At 46.9% G+C, this 18,820-nt stretch overlaps 3 protein-coding genes across 4 annotated transcripts; 1 reads left to right on the top strand and 2 right to left on the bottom strand.

Moving 5' to 3' along the window:
* Positions 1 to 274: 274 nt before the first annotated feature.
* Positions 275 to 2,743, bottom strand: ENTR1 (endosome associated trafficking regulator 1). The gene is made up of 6 exons (XM_031601857.2): positions 2,324 to 2,743; positions 2,030 to 2,103; positions 1,047 to 1,158; positions 861 to 923; positions 612 to 751; positions 275 to 401 (listed from the first exon to the last, which is right to left on the bottom strand). The coding sequence occupies exons 1-6, from the start codon at positions 2,645 to 2,647 to the stop codon at positions 308 to 310; spliced, it is 807 nt and encodes a 268-aa protein (XP_031457717.2). The 5' UTR covers positions 2,648 to 2,743; the 3' UTR covers positions 275 to 307.
* PMPCA (peptidase, mitochondrial processing subunit alpha) lies at positions 2,740 to 7,394 on the top strand. Its single transcript, XM_031601856.2, has 13 exons — positions 2,740 to 2,840; positions 2,923 to 3,125; positions 3,204 to 3,283; positions 3,548 to 3,630; positions 3,909 to 4,003; positions 4,152 to 4,252; positions 4,608 to 4,871; positions 5,047 to 5,139; positions 5,411 to 5,529; positions 5,981 to 6,071; positions 6,331 to 6,393; positions 6,723 to 6,867; positions 7,207 to 7,394. Exons 1-13 carry the CDS (start codon positions 2,788 to 2,790, stop codon positions 7,374 to 7,376), a joined length of 1,560 nt encoding a protein of 519 aa, XP_031457716.2. The 5' UTR covers positions 2,740 to 2,787; the 3' UTR covers positions 7,377 to 7,394.
* On the bottom strand, positions 6,018 to 18,296 carry INPP5E (inositol polyphosphate-5-phosphatase E). 2 transcript variants are annotated; one of them, XR_004168111.2, is made up of 12 exons: positions 18,126 to 18,296; positions 16,383 to 17,419; positions 15,348 to 15,471; positions 14,554 to 14,651; positions 13,779 to 13,903; positions 13,505 to 13,624; positions 13,014 to 13,121; positions 12,425 to 12,586; positions 11,740 to 11,855; positions 11,172 to 11,308; positions 10,140 to 10,427; positions 6,018 to 6,102 (listed from the first exon to the last, which is right to left on the bottom strand). XR_004168111.2 is itself a non-coding variant. In XM_031601855.2 (11 exons), exons 2-11 carry the CDS (start codon positions 17,228 to 17,230, stop codon positions 10,295 to 10,297), a joined length of 1,971 nt encoding a protein of 656 aa, XP_031457715.1. In that variant the 5' UTR covers positions 17,231 to 17,419; positions 18,126 to 18,296; the 3' UTR covers positions 8,959 to 10,294. The 2 variants fall into 2 exon arrangements, 1 of the variants encoding a protein (XP_031457715.1); XM_031601855.2 differs by lacking the exon at positions 6,018 to 6,102 and having other exon boundaries at positions 8,959 to 10,427.
* Between the last annotated feature and the right edge of the window lie 524 nt (positions 18,297 to 18,820).

Raw genomic sequence — 18,820 nt, 5'->3', positions numbered from 1 at the left:
CTCCGCCTTTAATCGCTCCGTTACACGGCGGGCAGCGCCCGGCCCTGCGGCGCACCGAGCAGCGCGGCAGCCCGCTCCCGGGTGAGGCTGGGCGTTCCCGCCAGCCCTGTCAGCGCACTCCGGAGCAGCAGGGCGCCGTGATCCCGCTCGCTGTTGGCTGAGCGTTGCCCTTTGTGGGTCGGTCCCGCCCTGTGCCGGCTCCAACCTCAGCCACCCGCAGGGATGGAGGAGCTGCTCCTGCAGCAGCACTCACGGCGCTCGGCAAGGAGCTCTGCGCTGAGCTCTGCCCGGGAGTCCCTGCTTGGTTTCACTGTCCATCTTCAGACACCTCAGAAATTCTGTCTATGGATTTAAGGAGATCGGCGACGAGCTGCAGTGATTCTGCTCCAGAGACCAGCTGCCTGGGTGAGAGAAACACAGCGTCAGGCTGGAGAGGATAAAGCACACAGGTGCTGTTTTCTGGAAGAAAACACATTGCGACTAAGTGAGAACAGGGACTGACCTGCAATGCATAATAAAGAACCCAACTTCCAGTCCCCCTAGCGGGGATGTTTATACTTTTGCTGCTATCACCTGAGGTAGTGCCAGCAGAGCGTTTGGAAACAACTTACTTTATTGAAGATCGAGAGTTTGTGATAACAGTCAGGAGGTTCTGTAAGGCTGTGTCTGCGTTTTGTCTCACCACAGCCAGGCTTGCTGACTGCCCCGACCTCAGAGCTTCATTCTCCAGCTTGTAATTCTTCAGCTGAACCTTGGAAGGGAAACAAACCCCTTGATAACTAAAATATAACACAGAACTCACAGCACTCAGTGAGGTGCAGCAGGCAGTGGGAGGCCTTAAGAATATCACTGCTTTATACCTGAAGTAATGCATTTTCCTGTTTCAGTTTTGTAGCGTTGTTTTCTGCCTTAACAGCCCGTTTCTGAAAGAATGAAGGATGAGTGTGAGATGTTGGAAGGCTCGGTGCTATCACTGGAAGTGATTTGGTTTGTGTTGTAGCACCTTTTCTCCGAATGCTGTATGAGATGGGGATGGCAGCACTTACAGTCATCAGCTGGAGATTCTGTTCCACGTGTTGCACCATTGCTTCCAAGTCCTGAGCTTCCTTCTCTTCTTTAATCTTGTTTTCCTCGAGCTTTCTTTCAAGCTTTCTCAGCCTTAAAATAAGGCAGAAAATAGTACTCAGCAAATTAACCACAAGAAAATTCTAGAGGAAGAATTGAGAAACTCTATTCTTTCACATAATAACAAAAAATTAAGGCATCACACAGAACTGCCTTTGTAGGCTGCAGCTCAAAGGATTTTTGCATTCATCATCCACGAGCACCAATGGAAACAGCTGAACACAGCACAACTGTACAGAAAACGTGTCTGTTCAGAGTCAATCTGGAGCATTCTGAAACAGTCACCCCATCACCACGGGAGCAGCAGCTGCCTCATGGCGAGGAGCAGCACAGCAATGAGAAATCACTACCATGGATCAGTCAGTTGTTCAACCTCAGGAATTTAATGTCTCCCAACATCAAGACATTAAATCACCCACCAAAATTAAAATGCTCTTCTTGCTTTAAAGGAGAGAGATTGCCTCCTGTGGAATCTTACCCACTACTTTCACAACTTAATCTGTGTGAAGCCTAAATGCACTCACAAGACTTTACCTCCCCATGCGTTTACCAATAAGAAAAACAGATCTGATAAATCAGATCAGATCCTTCTCTGAAAGAGTGGTCAGGCACTGGGATGGGCTGCACAGGGAGGTGGTGGAGTCACTGACCCTGGAGGTGGTCAAGGAACGTTTGGACGTTGTGCTGAGGGACGTGGTTAGGTGAGAGCTATTGGTGATGGGTGGATGGTTGGACTGATGATCTCGTAGGTCTTTTCCAACCTTGGTGTTTCTGTGGTAAAGCTTTTTAACAAACAGAACAGAGCTCACTTCTCTTCTACAAAGCTTTTCTCTGTTTCTAGGGAGCACGCTGAGACAGACAATGCATTTCCTCCTCCCCTTTCCCCACGCTGTGCCTCACTCACACGTCTGCCTGAGTTCCAGAGATCTCCTGCAGCTCCCGGATCCTCCTCCTCAGCGCGGCGTTCTCTGCTTTCAGCTAAAAGAGAAAAGAAAGAAATCCTTCTTAGGGACGAGAGAGCGGCTTAACGGCCCCGCGAACACCCCGAGGGCGGGACGGGGAGACACGAGAGAGCGGGATTACCGCCGGTGCCCGGCAGCTTTCTTCAACGCCCCGTTTTTGGGGCAGCCTTTCCCTCCCACACCGCGCATCCCATCGCAGCGGTTCCCCGTCCGTTTGTCCGTCCGTCCCCACTCACCTCCTCGTAGCAGCGCTCTCTCGGAGCAGCGCCCGCCCCGCCGCCCTCGCAGCGGCTCACGGCGCGGTGCTCCCGCTCGGCAGCCGCAGGCCGGTAACAGCCGCTCCACCCCGCCTCATCCCCGTCCTCCTCCACCTCAGCGGGAGGCGCCGGGCCGGGCAGCGGCAGGGAGCCGAGGAAGGGGCCGGGCAGACCCGCCTGAGGAGGGGAAGCGGGGCGGGGGCCGAGGAGGCCGGGCTCCTCGGCGCTGCGGGCTTTGCTCCGCACGAACTCGCGGAAGGAGAACGGGTTGGGCTCGGCCGCGGGAGGCTCCGCCGCCGCCATCGCTCGGCGCTCCTCGCCCCGCCCCCCCGCGGCGCTCCGGCCAATCCGGGCAGCCCGACGCGCCCCTTCCCCGCCCGCACGCCGCGCGGCTCTCACGTGACCCGGCGCCGGCCGGAAGCGAGGTTCCGGAGCGCGGCAAGATGGCGGCCGCCGTGGCGTGGCTGCGGCGCGGAGCGTGGGGCCCGGCCCGGCGGTGAGCCTCGGGGTTGGGGAGGAGCTCGTTATTCTCGGTAACGGCGGCCCCTCCCCCAACGGCGGCTGTGGCTGTCTCGTAGGTGCGGGCTGGCGGCCGCCCGGAGCTACAGCGGAGGCGGCTCCTACCCCAACGTGTCGCTGACGTGCCCGCTGCCCGGCGTGCCCAAAGCCGTGTTCGCGGCGGCCGAGGGCCGGGAGCGCTTCGAGACGCGGGTGACGGTGCTGGAGAACGGGCTGCGCGTCGCCTCCCAGAAGAAATTCGGGCAGTTCTGCACCGTGGGCCGTGAGTGTCGGGAGCGGGCGGGGCGCCGAGCCTTTGGCGGGGCCGGCAGCGCGCTCACCTCGTGCTTTCTGCCGCCAGTCCTCGTCAACTCCGGATCGCGGCACGAAGCGAAGTACCTGAGCGGCATCGCGCACTTCCTGGAGAAGCTGGCGTTCTCTGTAAGTGGCGCGGGGTCTGCTCTGTGTGCAGGGCTGGGCAGAGCGGCGGCGGCGTGGTTCGGTCTGTACGAATGGATCCTGGCGCTCTCTAAAGCCTGCGGTGCTCACATCTCTGGATTTAGGATTTAGCAAACGGTTTGACTTAAAGAACTTAGAAGGGAGGCTGCAGTGCTGCAGCAGGAGATGCCGGTTGTGAGTTGCAGGGAGGGGTTATAAATTGTTGTCACTCTGCTGCTTTGTGACACTGATGATCTTCATTCTTAGTCCACAGCGCAGTTCAGCAGCAAAGATGAAATTCTTCTCACCTTAGAAAAGCATGGAGGCATCTGTGACTGCCAGGCTTCAAGGTACGAGGGATTTCCTCTGTTCTCGTTGAGGTGACTGACAGTCACTGTCACTGTGAGAGTAAAAGTTGCATTATTCTTCTGAGCAGCAGAATCCTGCTTGTGGCATCTGCTATGAAATCCCAAAAGTGAACTGGTGGGATAATAAAAGCCTGTAGTGTTGCCTTTTCAAAGCATTTATTGAGTTGTGGGCAAGCATCTTTAGCTGCTGCTAAATGCCCTAAAGCACCGTTACTGAGTGAATGTGATTTGCATGCAGCACCCCTCTGCTTGCCTTGCAGGGACACCATCATGTATGCTGTTTCTGCTGATGCCAAAGGCTTGGACACAGTGGTCAACTTGCTGGCAGATGTAGCCCTGCAGCCCAGGTTATCAGGTTTGGGAACATAATATCTGCCTCAGAACAGGAATCCCAAAGCACGACTTCAGAATTCTCCATTAAATCATGAAGTTTAAGAGTTCTCGTGCAGCAAATGAGTATCTTGCCTGGCAGTTGTTATCTCTGGCTTTCTCTCTTATTATAGATGAAGAAATTGAGATGACTCGAATGGCTGTACGGTTTGAGCTCGAGGACTTGAACATGAGACCTGATCCAGAGCCTCTCCTCACAGAAATGATCCATGCGGTAAAACACTGAGAAGTCTGTCCTGTGTGCAGCACCCTGTGTGAGACGTGCTGCATCCTCTTCCTCAGTTTCCCCTGAGTTCAGGGTTAATTTTAGACTTTTGAAAACAGATTTTTGTGTTACTCAGATGAGGGAGAATTTTACTGCCTCTGCATTTTGTAGCTCTACATTTATACAGGAAAGATTTTAAACTGAGTTAGTAGTTTAGTAGTGACCATACATTACCTTTGCTGAGATGTTGATTTATCCTAACGTTACTGAAATAGTGCTCAGTCTGTCCTAAGTTTCAAACAAAAGGTGTAGATAGAGGCAGTGAACTAATATTTGCTACTTCGGTGTATCTGTTTCCTTTTAGGCAGCCTACAGAGAAAATACTGTTGGACTGAAGAGGTTCTGCCCAGTGGAAAACACTGACAAAATTGATCAGAAAGTCCTGCACTCATACCTGAGCAATTACTACACGCCGGACAGGATGGTGCTGGCAGGGGTGGGAATTGAGCACGAGCAGTTGGTGGAGTGTGCAAAGAAATATCTGCTTGGAGTGGAGCCAGTGTGGGGTAGTGCACAGACCAAGGAGGTGGACAGGTCTGTGGCTCAGTACACGGGCGGCATTGTCAAGGTAAAAGGAAGGTGGAATGGCTTTTTCCTTTCTGTTAGAGTTGCTGATTTGAATACGATCCCAAACCAGCCGTGGCAGCCATTATCTGGTTGATGAGTTGGTTAATAGGAATTTTGCAAGCTGGATAAAACAGATGTGAAAATCGATCCTAATAGTTTGTCTGCTTTTCACACAGGTCGAAAAAGACATGTCAGATGTGAGCCTGGGCCCTACTCCAATCCCAGAGCTTACCCACATTATGATTGGGTTAGAAAGCTGCTCATTTTTAGTAAGTATCAACCTAAGATACTGTGTATTGGTTGCCCTGTACTTGCAGAACCTCAAGCTACTATGTCTCAACATGTGAACATTGGCACTGGTGCTGCTGCTGGAATCTGTATGTAGAAGCAGCTTTTTCACTCACCATTTGATAAAGGCACTGATCTTCACCTTCCTCTTGTGCCATGTTTTGAATTCTTTTTCTCGTTACTCATCCCTGATCCTTGAGAGCTCTGCTGGGTCTCTGCTGTTAAGTGACCAAATTTCTTCCTGAATTTCAGGAGGAAGACTTCATTCCCTTTGCAGTATTAAATATGATGATGGGAGGTGGTGGCTCTTTTTCAGCTGGAGGGCCTGGCAAGGGCATGTTCACCAGACTGTATCTCAATGTGCTCAACAGGTTTGTTTGTGTTTGCTTAATGGATAGCAGAAACAGTCTTCTAAAGCAGGCTGTCATGGAAGGCCTTGTCCTGTGAAAGACAGCACTCCTAGGTTTTACATCAGCTTATTCTGCTGGAAATATGTGAGACTGATTTGTTTGTTAGTGAGTATTTTGAAAGGGTGAAAGGTCAGAAGTGAGCCAGAATCCTTTCTTCTTCCATTAGCCCAATCCAGGAAATATGAAAAGAATTGACTGCAGGTACCAGTAGTACTATTCCATTGTTTTCTTTTTAGTCTCAAGGATTCAGAGAGCAAGAAGGAAAAACTGTCAGATGCAGGCCCTGACAGTTCCTTCTGGTACTACTGATAAGCCTGAAAATGAGCTGGAGGGGAATCACTGTCCATGTTTTTATAATTTGATATTTATATTCTATTTTCTAAACTTTAACATTCTGTTTGTGTACTCACAGGCACCACTGGATGTATAATGCAACTTCTTACCACCACAGTTACGAGGACACAGGTCTCCTGTGTATACATGCCAGTGCAGATCCCAAGCAGGTATACAGTCCTGTATTCAAAGACAGGTGTCCTGAAACAGTCATTGCATCACTTATTACCAAACAGTGATATGAATTAGATTTTTGTACTTGATGATAATGTAGTGGTAGCAGATATCTATAAACTTGCAATATTGCAAAGCTATTGGAATCCAACAGAGCATTTTTCTGAAATTAAACTAGATGTTGAGCACGTTATGCTATCCTAACAGAATATTAATCACTGTTGTAATTTTCTTTTAAATATCTGTTTTTCTTAGGTCCGAGAGATGGTGGAAATCATCACAAGAGAATTCATTCTAATGGCAGGAGCGATAGGAGAGGTCAGCAGCCTATCTTGCAGACTATGGGGATGGTCTTTGAGCTGAAGTATTGCACTGTATTGGCCTTGCTGGGGTGAAGTATTTCATGTATTTCCATAAAAGAATGTCTTCATTTTAGCAGCACGTTCACAAAAGAGGAAGATCTTGCACAACTCTGAAGTGCTCCACAGCTCTTCACAACAATCTTTTTAGATCAAAAGAAAGGCCTTTTGGGCTGGAATATGGCATTAATCCAACCACTCGTGTTTTCCAGAGAATGTTGGTAGCTTGTATTAGAGAGCAGTGGCCAGTTATTTTAGAAGATGTTTGTATTTGCTGCTCATTTACAGGTAGAACTTGAGAGAGCAAAAACACAACTCAAGTCTATGCTTATGATGAACCTTGAGTCTAGACCAGTTATCTTTGAAGACGTGGGAAGACAAGTGCTGGCAACAAACACAAGGAAACTACCTCACGAGCTTTGTGCACTGATCAGTGAGTAAACCAGTTTTTCTTTCCTGGATAGATTTGTGGGTACAATCCGGGGCTGGTAACTTAAAATATATATTCTGATAGCATAGATGAATTGCTCTAGCATGAGGAATTAAATACAGATTTCAAACTGATCTTATCAGTTGCTTGCAAGCTAGCATTGTTTGCCAGAAGAAGGGCAAAAGCTGAATCCTGGTAGAGAAGGTCTATGGCTAGTGATGATTTGGTTTTCTGAGCATCATGGGGTCTGAGTTGGTACCACAATAAAGCTGTTTTGTGCTAGTCAGAATGTGGCTGTTACAGCTCTGGCTTTTTTTTTCCTTTTTTTTTTTTTCATTGCAGGTAAGGTGAAATCCACTGACATCAAGAGAGTGGTCACTAAGATGCTCCATAAGAAACCAGCTGTGGCTGCACTGGGTGACTTGACAGATCTGCCTACCTATGAACACATCCAAGAAGCACTTTCCAGTAAGGATGGTCGGCTCCCCCGGCTGTACCGGCTCTTTCGATAAAGCAGCACTTCCTAAATATATCTGAGAGACTTGCTGCTGCTTTCATTTTGTTTTTGTGCATTTATAATACTGCTACAGCTCCACTCCCTCCCAGATCTTTCCAGGCATACTGTGCAAACACGGAGTGACATTACAGCTGAGCAAAACTGCATAACATTGGGCTACAAAGAACTCACTGTGTTGGATTTACAGGCCCACCCTGGTTCAGGATGAACTACTCTGATCCTCAAGAGAAGATGGCTGTACGCAGCCTTCTCTTGGCACTAGCAACCCCAAATATCTATCACTGCAACTGAAAGCACGTACATGAGAAGTCACTGCTGTGTGTTACCACTAGGCCATATTGGAGGAGCAGCCTTTTCAGCAGCAGCAGTGTGGATGTCACATTAGAGGCCCCACTGTGTGCCTTCAGGAAGGCAGTGACCTGTCTGCCCCTGCAGACACAGCACCCCTGCAGGGCAGGCACCTGGCAGCAGGCCAGATGGAATTAAATAACAGAAGGCTTCAGGCTAATAATTAGAGGTGTGTTCCTCTAATTAATTGCTTTCCCTCACAAGGGTGCTCACCACACTTGTTTTAAAGAATTTGTTTTAGATTACAGTTCAGTTTGACATGCTGTACTCCAGTGAGACATCCTGTGAGACCTGGATGGGTACAGAAAGACTGCTGAAAATGTTGCTCAAGAGAATATTTTAATATTCTCTCTCCAGAGAATATTACAGCTATTACCATGGTGAACAAGTATTTGGTCAAAATGACTTAGGAAAATATTGGTTATTACCCATGCAAACAGCATCTGAAATCCAGGTTCTGTTCCAAGCATCGTGGATTATCTTACTGCTGTAATTTACCATCTGTAATACTCTTAGAATTCATATGTCTGGGAATAACTTAATAATTATGCTGGAACCCAAGGGAAAGTAGATTTTCATTTGAAAGTGAATTATGCTAAAGAATAAAAGTTTTTCTTACTCCCAAACCAGTATTTGAAGGAGTTGCACCTTAAACTTGTACCCTACCTTTCTTCAAAGTGTCAGATTAATTTAAGGCCTGGCAGAAAGAAGGCAAATCTGTCAGTCTTACACTGGTGTGGAGCTCAGGAAGCAGTTAAGTTCAATGAAATGATAATGTTTAGAAAGCTCATGATACTGAAAGTGACAGACATGGGACTGCCATCGTGTTCCAGAAAGAAAAAAAATGGCAAATGTTTAACATAGGGAAGAGATGGGGACCCAGAAGAGAAGAGAAAGCACCTTGGTTTGAATAATCCCTTGCTATATGGGCTTAAAAGTAGAGTTGTGTGTTGTAAGGAACAATCAAATGGGGAGCAGAATACTGCGAGGCAGCTATGATCAGCTTTATCACCATACCTTACATAACTGGAACAAAACATGTTACATTGCTTCTTACAGAACTCACAGTATGGAAGTCACTCGATTGCTGTGCATGTTTTTAAAGATAATAAAGATATCTCTAAATGACTGAAGCAAGAGTTCTGAAATCGAGCAGTTAAGCACTACCTTTCCTGAATTGGCAGGTGAAATGCCCTTTATTTGTTCAGTGCAAATAATACCAAAGGAGCCTGTCTCGCTTTTCTAGCTGAAGAAGAATGGCTAAGGTCACCCAAAAGGTTAGCAGGCATCACAGTCACACGGCTACAGTTCTGACAGCCCTGCAATAAGACTGGCTCTCATTTAAGGTACCATATTAATTTATTTTTATTCCTTTAAAAAGAAAGGAAATCCAAATACCTGGTGGCTACAGACAGCTCAGTGCCATAGATGTTTGTACCGCAGAACAGAAGCCCTGTCTTGGACAGGTTGCATAGTTAGCAGCACTTCCAAATTGTTTGCATGGTGTTACATACTGAGGTGATTAATAACCCAGCCAATCTGTGTCTATAAATACTACTGTACTTAATCTTTTACCAGTGCCATACCAGTTCATATGTGTGTTTAGCTTTAGGGGAACACCACATCAAAAACAGCAAGTTATTCACAGTTCACTGAATTGGGAAAATAAAAACAAAGGGAATTTAACTGTCACCAGAGGTAACAGAACAGCACTGATCTGACTTGCTGCAGTTTCCCTGCTTACTTCCTCAGTACTTTTTAACTCAATCCTTTGGTGGAACATTACACAGCAGCTGCATTTAGAACTATTGTTTTCAACTTGAGCGTCTTGCTGCAGAGGGGGGGAGTGATTTAAAATAGGGATTGCTTCCAGCAATCCCAACAGACAAACGTATGGTGTGAGAGATTGACACACCTCCCCACTAACAAAAAGGCCTACAGAATAATTATTGAAAGGCATTGTTCATGCACCTTGAAGGTACAATAGTACACTCATACAGATCCTGCTGCAGAGGTCCAAAGAAGCCCAACTCAGGAGTAAGCATCCATAGATAAAACTGCCTAAGTTCCCTAAGTGGTCCCCATTCCGCATTTTACAGAATACTGCACGTTTGGCTACAGGTAAGGAAAAAAAAAACAAACCCACAACATACAAGGGGTAACCTGATCAAATCAAACAGACAGACAAACCAACATTTTCACCCTCCTGCAGGTTTTCTTTAGGTCCCTTGCCCCCAGCCATGCCAATTCCAAGAGATGTGGACCCTGTATGGAGTCATCTTAGAAGAGACAGACTGCATCTGGTCTTCCCAAAGACAGTATGGTCAAAAATATTGCGTCTGTTGGAATGGATGCCCTAAATAACCAACTCTTTTTTCTTCAGCAAAAGCATTTCAGCTGTATGGATTACCTCATGCAAATGAATCCAGGATGAGGTTTAAGACATTCTTCACAGGCCCCAGCAACTGCCAGAGGTGCTTAGCAGACAATTCCCTGCAGATATTGCGGTGGCTTGAAATCCTTTTGTCCAGGCACCTCTAACACAAGTGCTGCAGAGTTCTTAGCTCAGGAAATGCTACATATGCTGCTGGATTTTTGGTCCTTTTGCTGTCGTCGATTCTGAAGTTCCCTTGTAATCCGTCTCTTTATTCCAATTAAGTAGAGTTCTCTGTCAAACTGCCCTGCAGCAAGTGGAATACTGCAATATAAAAACAAGCCATTAGATTAGGGCACAAATGCATTCTTGTTTGCCCAACATTTACAAATAATTCATAAAACAAAGGGCCAGATTTTTTTTTAACTTTTTTTTTTAACCCCCTCCCCATCCAAATCCCAATTCTAATTGATCAAGTGCTCCAAGAAATCACCCTTTTCTAGACACCTGGGTTCCAAACTCCCTCAGCAGGCTATTTACAAGAAAGCAGCACACTAAATTTCAGTGACTTAGCTGCATTTTCTGAGGAGTTACAGTAGCACAGCAGCTGACTGGAATATTAAGAAATTTGGAGAATCTAAAATTCTCCACTGACATAAAGCTATGTTGGAATGCAGCCACCACTGGGAGCGCAAAGAGCACCAACCCCGAAAAAGGGAAAGAGAAACAGAAGATGAAATGTGCCCATGCTTACAGGCAAACCAGAGAGCTGCATTCTCAGGTAGAATACAGACTCAGCCAGCTGCAATAGACTCCATTAATCTCCCTCAGGAGGATTAAGAGACCTGGCAGCCAGGATTTCTGATGTCAGCTGCAAGGCTTAAGCACCATTACTGCTCTGACCACTGGTAAAAAAATATTGGGTAAAAAACAAACACAGGGAACTGCAGGGAATTCACCCTTATTTCAGGGACTCTCCCGATGCAACATTTGCTGAAAGGGAGCAGCACATCCTCAGGATCACTGCAGACATGTACAGTTACACAGAACAGCACCAAAGGTACTTACTTGTCCCTGCCAGGCCTCACTTTCACACGGAACAATGCAAACACAGGACGGTGGTCTGAAGTTTTGATCACAGGACAAGATGAGTATTTAACAGCTTGGATGTCATCTCTGTACCGACTGCGGAACACTACTCGATCCTGGGAGACAGAGAGGAAACTCACAGTAACTCCCTTGGCATATCTGTGCTGGAGAGAAGCACCAGTTCATTTACTAGACTCTACTTAGAGAAATTCTTGGACAGGGATGCAGTCAGAATGTGTCTGATCCCAACAGCACTTTTGTGTCCAGTTCTGATTACAGAGGATAATGCACTGTAACATGATGTGAGGCAGGAAAAAGTAAGACTGGCAGTCTGTGACAAACTCTTCCACATTCAACAATCCTTTCTTCTGAGTTCCACATGCCCTGCTGTCCTTGACAAATTTCAGCGCGGCTGTATCTCATGCCGACCTACTATAGGAGGAAGCATATTCAAGGCAGCTTTTTAATGTAGGTGGGAATCCCCTTTGGAGAGAGGAAAATGCCTAAGCAGCCCTTCCAAGACTGCTGCTCTGAAATCCTCTCTTACCGTGTAGGAAGGAGTCCTCTGTTTGGAAGTGGTGTCATAGCTGTCCTTTCCTATGTCAAACTTGTAGGAAGGACGGAAGTGAATGTCAGCCTCTTGGAATCCTTTGAAAATAGACCCTGTATGGGAGGGGAAGAACAACATAAACAACAAACAACAAACTCCTTCCATCACCCTGGCACGCATTCTGCACTTATTCAACACCACTGAACAAATGCTAGGTAGGAACAGCAAGCACGTACATACATGACTATGGAAGACTAGGCTCTGGAAATGTAGGAAGTTCAGGTTCTTATATGGTGAAATGATGATGAATAGCTAGTCTGTGCCTATTTAAACAAACAACACTTGGTGTATGTGCTTCCCCTTCCATTGGAAGCTCACAATGCTTTGTGCATGTTGCCTGTTCAACCTAACTGCCCTTGGTGCTGTGAGAGAATTATGGCCATTTTACAGAGGAGTCAGATGAAACAGATCAATAAATAGCTTGGCACATTATATGATGTACATAGCAAAATGCAGAATTCTCTTTAACAGACTCCCACTAGATTCAACAACTGCTGAGTTCCCTTTCTAGTGATCTTAACAAGAAAAAGCAGTGGATATCTTTATAAAATAGAGAGTAATCATTTTTGTATGTAGAAACCTTTGTTTCTGCAGGCTGGGGAAAAGGACAGCTGTTACTTACCTCTACCCATTTCACTGGTAAGCTGGTCATATGCCAGGAGTTTGGAGACGCCTGTTTCTGGATTCTGGTTCAAGATGGAATCCACAGTTTCACGGTCCTTATTTAGTCGGAAGTTGAAGTCACCAAACCAGAAAACTTCATCAAACCGAGTTGTGACATCACCTGCAGATTCAAGGCAGAGGCATCAGTATAAAAGGAAACATTCCAAAAAGTCCTGAGAGCAGACAAAAATCCCAGACTTCTCTTTCTTGAGTTTGGAGGAAAAATAAAGTATTTGATGTAGATACATGCTCACTGAAACTCCCTTCATTCTTTAGAAATGAGAACTGTATGATGCACAGTTTGGCAGAAATGGCTCTTCCATTTCAACCTTTTCTCTCAAATATCCCCCAAATTACGATTCAACTAAAAAAAAAAAAGAAAATTGTATGAATAAGAGCTATCCTCACAGAGGAAAACACGCAGCTCCTTTTTATATCAACTAATTTAAAAAAAAAAACATCCCATGCTCTCTTCCTTTGTGTGCTCCCCTTGGTTCTGCACGACCCCTGCTCATATGGGCCCATACAGAAGAATGTCTCACACTTACCAGAACTGGATCGATACGGGTTTGTGTCTGGAACGACCTTAGGAAGGGTAAGTGCTTGAATGGTTTTATTGTAGTCCAGCTTCCTCTCATTCACCTTACTGTCCCCAGCTGAAATACAGAAATCCCACTACTGGTAAGGATGCATCATTTTCATTCAGCTCCTTTTTTTTATGGTAACAAGAGCTTTCAATGGGAATCAGACATTCCTGTAAAAAGGAACACTGCCCCAGGGAGCACAAAGACTTATAAATAATGGCAGAAAGAGTGGAAAAAGGGAAACAAATGCACAGAGCTCATTTTTGTTTTCTAAACAGTTGCTTTTCAAGTTGCTACCACACATATTTCCCTCCCTCCCCTTATCAGCTCAGCAGTGCTGAGCTTTGACTTCAGTCTGTCCTGCTCTTGTGCTCCCCTGCAGCCTTCTTTCTTTTGTAAATCAACCCTCTCTTTCCTCAATCAGGGCACTTCTAACAAAACAGTAGGTGTCTCACATGTGAAATGGGAGGTAATGAAGAGAAAGGAGGTCCCAAAAAACGTGAAGCAGATTCCCAGAGCTCCCTTGGTTTTGATCTGAGATACGATTCGAGTTGTCACTGTGGCATATTCCACTTCTGGAAGGAGAAAGAGAAGCTGCTGTTAGAAAAAAGCTCCAGAGACAATGACTATGAAAGGGAGGAGAGGAACAGCCCTGGAGAAAAGGACAAGACACCTGGTAGCAGCAGTCCTTTCACCTCCCCATTCTCCAGCTCATACTGGACCACACACCTGAGCAGAACCAGATCAGGTCCCTTCGAATGAAGACTGACATGTAGAGCACTCCGTGTGCAGCAGAGTACAGCATGACGTAATGGGGGCCCAGTGTCTCTTGGAGGCGGATTTCCCACTCTCTTCTGCAGGAGAGAACAACAGCTGGATCACAAAGACAGTACAAGAGACAATAACCAGGAAAGAAAATCAGCACTGTGAAAAACAGAGCTATCCCTCTAATGAAGAAAGGCAACTAAGTGTAAACAAAACTGCTGCCAAAGCAATACTGCAACAAAGGCAGCTCAGTCTAAATCATGACCATGGAGCAGGTTCTGCATGTTGGTGACTTAGAGCTCTCAAATCCAAGGAAATACAATTCTCACTGAAAGAATAGTCTAAAAAAAAAAAAAGAAAGAAAGAAAGAAAAAGCAGGGACTGACATGAGGCTCTGATCTCCTAGTCAGTCTTACACAGTAAATTTTGGAACAATGTAGTACTGATGAGCACAAGATTGCTAACACTAACAGTCAGTGAGCTTGGCTACAACTGGCTCAGATAACACTCTTAATGAACAGGAGTTCTGTTAGCTGCCCTGGGAATGGGCCACATTCTGTTTTTATAGATTTTTGTGACATTTTCCTCTAGCACCCATTTCCCATGGTGTTCATGCAATAGAATTCACAGATATTACAAGGTGGTTTGTGAAGAAGAATATGATTATTTCCAGACTAATTAAAAACAAAGCAACCAGTTAACAAGAAAAAAGGATGGTTCATTACATTGTTTTTGCTACCTGTCTGGACAGCCTTCTTGAACCCCAATGACATACATGTCCTGGGCATAGTCAGGATCTGTTGGCAACAAGAAGTCATCCAGATTCTCTGGAAGTTCCTGTTATTAAAAAAATAAATTATGAAAAGATTTACTACAAAAGGAGAAGTGCAAACAAAACTACAAGTTTTACAAACAACTAGTGCTTCTAAAATAGGATACTACTAAGAATACTCCTTCCCAAAGGTAGATTTCAAGTGCTGTCACTCCAGCAGTAATCAGCACTCCACAGGTTGGTTACTGCAGCTACATGGGCTGATAATGTGACATTTCTAATTTCCCAGGACGTATTTTTTCACCAAGCTCACAGGCTATTACAACGCTGCAAGGGTTGATTGTGTTCTTCCAAGCATAGCTTCTCAATCACCTATTTGAATCCACTGTAAATTCCTATACTAAGTAAAGATGTAGGTAGGAGATGATATTCTTTAGGGATATTCTCTAAGTACTGAACAATCAGTCCTCTTCACATGACCCTACCAGCAACAGAGAATCAAGGAGCTGCCACAAGAAGCCAGAGAAGTGTTAGGAAGCTTCTTGCTGTTTCCATACCAAGTACGTGAGTAACTCCAGTACTGAGACTTCATCTCTAAGCTGAATATGCATGACAGGGCCTTGCCATTTGGCAAAGACAATGAACTCAGATTGATTAGGAACGTGGTCATGAGAAGAAGAAACTATCACCCCGCCCCCTATAATAAATACGGGGTAATTCTACTGCTGCCAAAAGCATTCTGGAGAATTATGTGCACATACCTTCTGGCCTTGCATGTTCCAGGTGGCCACAAAAATTCCAATATTCCGATCAGGGAAATATCTGCTGAGTTCTTCTGCTCCCAGTAAGGCACCACTTGCCAGAAGGCTGCCTTCCAAATAACTTCTGTGAATGGAAGTTGAAAAGAGTATCTAAGAAAACAGCATCATGACTGGAGATTTGTAATGCTCAAACCTTGAGTTAATAAAGAATAAAATTTCAGCTCAAGAAAGCAATATCTTTATACACTATTCTGCTACCTTAGAGTTTACCAGAACGTCTGCAGTTTTTAGAAGCCCAAAGATAAGAAGTAATAGACGTGCAGGGAAACACAAAACAATTAAAGCAGAATTACTTTCCCTTTCATTACTGCCACCCACTCCTTGGATCATTGATCAGATTTATCCCCCGAGGTCCTGCAGAGCACTGTGTACCTACAGCACACCATTTTTAGCTGAGTACTTGATGTCCTCTGCCTTTCAGCACACTTCCCAAGCTGTGCCACATCAGTCTTTATGGTGTGTGCTGGGAGGTCATTGCAGAGTGAGGATTCCACACCTTCACAAGCAAAATCAGTCCCTCCTCAATCAATAATCTAAGCTTAACTAATTATGAAGACAATCAACTTGAGTAAGAGGTCAGGGCCCCAGTAGGAGAAAGTGCTGTACTGAGACCCGAGATTATTCCTCAAAAGAATCCTGCAAAATCTGAGGCAGAGGAGAAAAATTCCCAACTGTCAGCATGCACAGCTACTGCTCCTTAGCTTTCAAAACAGCTTACTTAAATATTACAAGAAAACTGAGAGTAAATCTTTTACTTATGAAAAATGACACACAACCCAAAGCAGAACACAGAGCATTTGTGCCAGTATTTTCACCTACAAACTGTTTCCAGTCTCCTCCTTAAGTCAACAACAGAGACCTCCACTGATCTACCAACCAATTAGAAGTTCTCTGCCTCTGACTATCAGGATTCCAAAAGGGAACTGGCACCTACCACACACAGCAGATTTTGCCACCAGAAGCTGGGGGACGTACCTGCTTCGGACATCCTTGGAACGAATGGGAGTGAGCAGGCTGAACGTAGATTTCATGGAGTCTGTGGAGCAATTATCGTAGACTATCCCGTTGCCATGCAGCCTGGTGTCACTCAAGCTGTTGCTCACCCTCCCAAACTTGTTCTGAGAATAATGTCGATAATCCATTAAATCTGGGTCAATCTTATTAGCTGTCCTCAGCGTATGGGAGGCCACGTTGAGCTCCATGGGTGGCAGAGGTCGAGCTGGCATTATTTGGGACAGCCGGGGTTTGCTGCCTGCAAATGCTTTCCCACGCAGAAGCCCACCAAAGGCACTGGAGATCTCGGAGGCTCGTTTCCCCAGGTCAGAAGTGCTTCCTTTGCTTTTCCCCACGGGACTTTCTTCTGAGGCATCTGGTGAACTGTGCAAGGAGCTCGGCTCACAACAGGTGGTTCCTCTACCCCTGATGGGAGAGGTGAGGGCTGCTTCCTGCAGAGAACCATTGGACGAACTCGTCTCGTTGGGATCGGTCAGACTTTCCTGGCTAGTTCTAAACCTCCTCCACCTCTTCCAGTTCTTCTCATCCAAGGATGCAGCACGCTCCAGCCGGGGTTTCCTCGGAGGCCTTGGGGTAATTGATTTAATTTTTACGTTAGCTTTGAGTTCATCCGGTAGAAGCTTTAAGGTTTCGTTCAACAAGGCATCCACACGTGGAGGAGATTCAAAGGTCAGAGCGCCGTTGTTGCTGGCCTCCTTCTTTGCTGCTTTGCCCGCTTTTTTAGCTTGCAGGTCCTGCACTGCTCCACCTTCTGCCCTCTGTGTAATGCACGTCCCTGAGTGCTGCGAAAATCCATTGAGAGAACTCATTCTCCTCCTGGGTTACAGCTATGGGCTGCTCCACACACGCAGTTCCTCACAGCATAGCTTTCTTTCCCTTGCTTACACCGTGGGCTAACAGAGCTTTAACCAAGCCAGAAAGAGGTTCGTGGAGCCTGAAGACAGTTCAGTCTTTGGTTGAGAACAAAGGGAAGGTGTACGTGCGGACAGCTGCATTGTCTGCAAAATTTCAAGAGATAAAACACATGAATTTTCCCAAAAGAAACACGTAGGAATGAGAACTTCCTCAGCTGCAAACTCCGGACTCAGTCAGGAAGCCAAGCTCCTTGCAGGCCCACGTTACAGAACAATTCAAACCTTAACGTGACCTTGCACCAACGTTATTCTCACTGTCACAAGAGCAGGACGCTGTCCTGCCCTCCCAAAAGGCAGTGCCCTTTCCTGCATGTTCAGCATCACTTCAAACGTATTTCCTTAAGAAAAGAGCTGCGTGCACCGGCAGCACGACGGCAAGTGAAAGCTGCCCATCCATCCCTGCCAGTTCTCGTAGCGTTCTCGTAAAGCTCTGCGGTGAGTCACGGCGCTCAGCCTCCAGACAGCGCCAAGGGCCAGGAAATTTCCAGCGGCCTCTCATCAGCAGGGATCCATCAATCAGCAGGGATCCATCAGCCAGCAGGGCGCTCACAGCCGCCGTTCCTCCCGCACCGACCCCAGGAGCCGCTGCTGAAACTCAGACGGCATCCCCCCGCTTTTAGAGACGCAGCGCCGGGTTCGAGGCGAGCCCCCTTCGGGAAGCGGTGGATCCGCAGCGACGCGTTTGCAAACCGCACGGGCAGCCCTTCAGGCGCGGCTCCTGAGGAGCGCAGCACCGCCCGCCCCGCCCCGCCCCACACGCAGCGCGGCCCGCACGGCCCATCCCGCTCACCGCTGACAGAACGCGGCCGCGCTCCCTCGCCGGGTTCGCCGCCGCTCGGAGGAATCCTCTCGCTGTCTGCACTTCACGGCCGAGCGATGCCCGGGCCCCGGCGCCGCCAGGCGGGCCCGCTGCCGCCCCGCTCCCCGCCGGAGCCGCTGCCCGAGGCCCGGCGGAACGGCAGGCCCCGCCGCTCGGCCTTAGCAACGCCGGCGCCCGCCCCGCCCCGCCGCGCGGCGCTGCAGCGCCCCCTTGCGACTGGAGGACTGAAGCAAGAACCACAGGGAGGAGCGAAATGTGAAAGTGCTCCAGAGCGCAAAATATTTTATTTAAGAATTTACAGTGTCAAATCTTACACTTAGGAAAGATAGCCGCTCCCAGCTCAAAGGAAGCCTTCTTGAATTAAGATGTCTGGCAGTCTCTACTGAAAGGAGAAAGCTAGAGGGAGCCCAGAGGCTTCAGCCATAGGAAAGTCACCACGCTGTGCCCGGCCCACCACACAAAGGTTTGCAATTCCCCCCACCAGCGTTTTGCATAACCCCTTTGGAACGGATGTAAGGCTATCGAGATCTCACGAACAGGAAAACAACCAGGGACCAACACAGGCAATTCCACATTCACATCGCTTCTACTCCTGGGCAGAAAGTCAAGTAAAAAAAAAAAAAAGCAAAAACAAACCAAACAGTTTGGTGGCAAATTCTAAATAA

This window comes from Phasianus colchicus, chromosome 19 (genome assembly GCF_987193195.1).
Source record: "Phasianus colchicus chromosome 19, bPhaCol1.hap1.1, whole genome shotgun sequence".
Classification (NCBI taxonomy): domain Eukaryota; kingdom Metazoa; phylum Chordata; class Aves; order Galliformes; family Phasianidae; genus Phasianus; species Phasianus colchicus.
Note: the sequence above shows the minus strand (reverse complement) of the source record. Positions and strands in the feature narration are given on the sequence as shown.